Here is a 5,088-nt window from a genome sequence, read left to right on the forward strand (position 1 = left end):
TTGTCATGTAATCACCAGTTAAAAGGTGAAAATCAGCTGGCAATGGGCCCAATGACTTCCTGAAAAACAAGCGGCAAAGGTTAGTGTAAGAATGCCCCTGTCTTCCATCACAGCACAGTGGGGGCCTGGCCAGGCCTGGATTCGTTAACCTTGGCAATTCACCTCCCCCATGTACCTCAGTTTCTTAGCTATAAAATATGGATAAAACCACATGGAGGGATCATGAGAGTGAAACAAAAATAGTGGTGCCAGGAGCTTGGTAAGAGCTCACTAAACCTGATCATTATCATTATAGTTCTACGTCGAAGATTCTATGGAACCAATAACCTCCTCAAGAGCTATTTGCTCCCATTTAATCTTTGAGTGAAAAGAGGAAGAGACCACAGAAAAGGAGTGATAAGGACTTAGCACAGGAGCAGTTCACAGGCAGAGGGAACAAGAGTAGAGTAGGAGGACAGGGAGGGGTCAGGAGCCAGAGAGCTACAGTATGTGAAGGGAGAAAGCTGAAGCCCTGGGGACGGGGAACATCCAGGGTATGTGAGGGTTGGGATCTGTGGGGGAATCTGAGGGGTGAGGGGTCTGTGGGAGACAAAGGCAGGATCTATGAGGGATGGGGGCAGAGTCTGTGGAGAAAAAAAGTTGGAGACTGTATGAGACCAGGTCTGGGGTCTGTGGGCTGTGGGGGCTTGGGTCTGTGGAGGCTGGAATATAGGATCTGTGGGGGTCGGAGTCTGGGGTCTGTGGACTGTGGGTACCAGGGTCTGGGGTCCATGCTCTGTGGGGCACAGGGCCTGGGGAGGCCAGGGTCTGTGGGCTGTGGGGGCCAGGGTCTTGGGTCTGTGGGACACGGGGTCTGGGGTCTGTGAGGGCCGAGATCTGGGGTCCGTGCTCTCTGGGGCACAGGGCCTGGGAAGTCCAGGGTCTGGGGTTGTGGGGGCTGGGGTCTTGGGTCTGTGGGGCACGGGTCTGGGGTCTGTGAGGGCTGGGGCTAGGGTCCGTGCTGTGGGGCATGGGGCTTTGGAGGTCGGGGTCTATGGGCAGTGGGGGCTGGGGTCTGAGGGGGTCGGGGTCTGAAGGGGTCGGGGTCTGGGGTCTGTAGGGAATAGGGTCTGGGGTCTATGGGGACCAGGGTTTGGGGTTGTGGGAGACGGGGTCTGTGGGAACCGGGTTCTAGCGTCTGGGGTCTGTGGGGACCGGGGTCTGTGGGAGCCGGGGTCTGGGGTCTGTGGGAACCGGGGTCTAGAGTCTGGGGTCTGTGGGAACTGGGTCTAGGGTCTGGGGTCTGGGGTCTGTGGGGACCGGGGTCTGTGGGAGCCAGGGTCTGAGGCTGTGGGAGCCGGGGCGTGCTGTTTCTGACACCCACAGTAGCTGTCCCGAGTCCAGGCCGCGTGAAGCCCGCACGTCCCCTCAGCTAAAACCCGCAGGGACTGCGCGCCAAGTGGGAGTTTGGAGGCTACTGGGGTCCCGCCCTAGGCGCCCAGTTACCAGAGCCGTTGGGGCCGATGATACAGGTAAACCTCTTGAAGGGGCCGATGATCTGGTGGCCCCGCCATGATTTGAAATTCTCCACGAGCAGCACCTCAAGGTGGCCCATGACAGCGCCTCCGTGCCTCTGCAGCTCCTCACACCGAGGCCGCAAAAGCGCGGGAAGCAACTCGCGCCTTATCGCGAGAAGAGAGCCGGGAGGTTGGCGAGAGCGCCGCTGTTCCTTAGCAACCGGAATAGTTGACGTCTGGAGGGAGCCGGGCTCAGCGCCCTTGGCGACGTCGGGCGAAGCTGGACTGCAAGGCTGGGACGCAGACTCGATTCCCAGCCGCCCAACCTCCTAGGGCTTCAGCTTTTTTACTTTTGTTAGCTTTTTAACTTGCACGTCCTAAAAACCCCTTGGAATTTCTTGGCGACTCCTAGCGTCATGGAGGTCGCGTTACCCAAGGACCTGGCGCAAGATGTTGGCCTGGCCAAGAGGAGGCAGATGGAGTTGTGCAGGCAGAAACGGATCTTCAACGCCAGAAACAGGATCATCGGGGTGAGGCCCTCAAAGGGAAAGGCTAGGAGGGAAGGTGGAGGGGGCGGACGGCGGGAGAGAAAAGAAGATGTCCTGTTGGAGTGAAAACTTTAATGTTTTTGATGCAAGCGAGCCGCACGGGTGGGGTATGTACGTGTGATAGGTCCATGTATTGAATTTGCAGAGGATGGGCAGGACTTTAGCCGACCAGACAGTGCAACCCTCTCCCTTGCCACATGACAGACAAAGTGAGTCCCAGGGCACGGAGGGGGCTTGCTTGGAGTTAGTGACTAGCCTGGGATTAGAATGCGGTTCTCCGCCCCATGAGCCATGTTTCCTACAACACCACCGGGTTCCATCCAGTCCATTCATTTAACATACGCACGTGCGTACCCACTTTGTGGCAGTGCCTCGGGAGATGAGGGATAGGCAGTTCCTAGAAGAGTCCCTGCTGATGCAAAGGCTTAATGAGCTCGCTGCTAACAGAAAGGTGCCAGTCCATTCAGAGATGCGCCCAAAGAAAGGCCTGGCTATCTACTTCCGAAAAAATCAGTCCCTGAAAACGCTAGGGAGCACAGTTTTACTCTGACACATGTGAGGTCTCCAGGAGTTGGAATTGACTGACGGGAACTTGTTATTTTTTTTCCTTAAAGAGCTCATGGAAGATGCAAACATGAAAACAGACACATTAAAATGCTATGGGGGAGGGAAGCTCAAGGAACACAGCCTGGGTTGGGAAGGGAAGCCACAGAAGGCTTCCTGGAGGAGGTGATGCCTAAGCAGCCATTATGAGGATGAGTATCTGTTAACCAAGAGAAAAAGGGAAGAAAACTCCGGGGACAATACAGGGTGAAGAACCAACAATAAGTAGCATCCAGGCATGACAAGGCCTGGTGTGCTCTTAGACAAGTCATTTATGGTGGCCAAGGCTGCAGGATAAGTAGGATTGTTATCAACTGAACAAAGTATCTGGCTCTAACCCCTCTCCCCTTGTTTTCTGTTCCCAGGGAGACCCAGGAGCCTGGGATGTCCAGGTTCATGACCAGAAGATAAAAGAAGCAACTGAAAAAGCTAGACATGAAACCTTTGGTGAGCATTTTCTGCATGCCTGTCGTGGGGTGGCTAGGAGTTGGAATTGACTGGATGGCAGTGGGTTGGTTTTTTTTTTTTCCCCCGGTATCTAGGGACTTAGGGCTGTGTGACAGTCAACTTCTGCCCTCATTTCTTCATATATGTAAAAAGTTGTCATTTGCATGCTCCTCTTCCTTTCAAAATTTAATTATTTCTTGGGCCCAGTTAACTTGATGAACAAATTCTGCCTCTCTTAAAAGAATAACAGCCATATGAATTTTCATGTGGGTTGAAGGGAATATATTTTAAGGGTAGATGCACGATTTCCTGTTTTCTTAAAAAAAAAAAAAAAGGAAGTTGACATGAAAAATCTTAAAATGCACACATGTGTGTGTATTCTCTGCCAGGACCTTCCCTGGAAGTCAGCTGAATACGACAAAATCTCCAGGGTCTGTGCCGGATGACACACACTCACACTCACACTCACACTGTAGAGCTGACTCAGGGATGGAAATGATTCACGTAAATGTTCTTGCTCTTCAATGGAATCCCTGCAGTGTATGAACCGAACATGTTGGGCTGCTAACCAAAAGTTGGAGGTTCAAGTCTCCCCAAAAGTGCCTAGGAAGAAAGACCTGGTGATCACAGTTCTACTCAGACATGCATGCCCATGGTTGCCATGAGTTGTATTCAACAACATGGCAGCTCATTTTCTTTCTTCCTTTTCCTTTTTTTTTTTTGGTCTTAGACTAAATGTTCACTTTCCCTCATCAAATCCAATGATTTAAACTTTTTTTTTTTAAAAAAAGGATTTTTTGAAATAGGTAAAAAGGAATACTATATTATATCTGGGAGCTCTGGTGACATAGTGCCTAAGGCATTTGACTGCTAACCAGAAGACTGTCAGTTCAAACCCACCATCCACTCCTCAGAAGGAAGACTGGGCAATCTACTTCTGTAGAGATACTGCCATGGAAATCCAAGGAGGGGTTGCTGTAAGTTGAATCGACTCAGTGGCAGTGAGTTTGGGGTTTTGTTTTGTTTTTTTGGTTTACAGTTCTCAATTGTTTTGTTTTGTTTTTTAAATACACAGAATAAAAGAGTGTACCAAAATATTTATTACCAGGTGCCATTGAGTTGATTCTAACTCATTGTGACCCTACAGGACAGAGTAGCACTGTCCCATACGGTTTCCAAGGTGTAATCTTTACAGGAGGAGATCACCAGGCCTTTTCTCCCATGAAGCTGCTGAGTGGGTTTGAACGTCCGATCTTTAGGTTAGTAGGCAAGTGTTTAACCATTGCACTACCAGGGCTCCTTACCAAAATATTAACAGTGGTAATTTAAGGGTGATAGAATTATGAGTGAAGTTTATTTTCTTCTATATAATTTTCTATATGTTTTAAGTGTTTTACCCTGTTTTTAGTTATAAAAATTTGAATTTAGAAAAATATGTGTGATGACACATATATACCTATCACCAGGCTAGATGTAACATTTTTCCAAATTGACTTCGGATATTGTTCTGGTTACCTACTGCCACCCTGACAAGAATGTACCATAAATGGGATGGCCTTAACAAATAGGAGTTTATTCTCTTACAGTTTGGAGGCTTTAAGTGTGGATCAAAGTGCCAGGCTCTAGGGGCTGGGTGAAAGCCCCTCAGCCTTGGGCTTCAGCTCTGCCTCCTGCTCTCAGCCCAGTGAAGCTGGGGGCTTTTCTTCACTCAGGCAGCTGCTGGCTGCTGAGACTGACAAGCCCAAGGTTGACAAGTAAAAAGGCATAGTCCCAATGTTACCAAACCACACGGCAGGCCATTCACTCAAGTCCACTGAAAGTCCCAAGGTCAGCAGAGCATGGCAGGCTACTGAACGATGACATGACTACATGGAGGGTTCAACCATGCCATAAGCTACAGACTATCCACAGGCTTTTCTTAATATACTGGAAGCAGACCACATCCCTAAGGCAGCTACTCAGCTGCTCACAGTAGATTCCACCATGGAGTGATT

The 5,088-nt window shown here is 50.0% G+C and overlaps 2 protein-coding genes across 2 annotated transcripts in view; one reads left to right on the forward strand and one right to left on the reverse strand.

The window, feature by feature from the left end:
- SMC1B (structural maintenance of chromosomes 1B) overlaps positions 1-1,594 on the reverse strand; it is a 112,798-nt gene extending 111,204 nt beyond the window's left edge. Inside the window, exon 1 of the mRNA XM_007955642.1 lies at positions 1,486-1,594. Within this exon, the coding sequence (XP_007953833.1) occupies positions 1,486-1,594 (109 nt within the window). The remainder of the gene's footprint in view (positions 1-1,485) is intronic.
- Positions 1,595-1,912: 318 nt separating this feature from the next.
- RIBC2 (RIB43A domain with coiled-coils 2) overlaps positions 1,913-5,088 on the forward strand; it is a 14,909-nt gene continuing 11,733 nt past the window's right edge. The window contains exons 1-2 of the mRNA XM_007955643.1: positions 1,913-2,026; positions 3,013-3,094. Coding sequence (XP_007953834.1) covers positions 1,913-2,026; positions 3,013-3,094 — 196 coding nt within the window. The remainder of the gene's footprint in view (positions 2,027-3,012; positions 3,095-5,088) is intronic.

The sequence above is a fragment of the Orycteropus afer genome, unplaced genomic scaffold (assembly GCF_000298275.1).
Source record: "Orycteropus afer afer isolate SDZICR_OR568_19922 unplaced genomic scaffold, OryAfe1.0 scaffold00524, whole genome shotgun sequence".
Taxonomy (NCBI): domain Eukaryota; kingdom Metazoa; phylum Chordata; class Mammalia; order Tubulidentata; family Orycteropodidae; genus Orycteropus; species Orycteropus afer.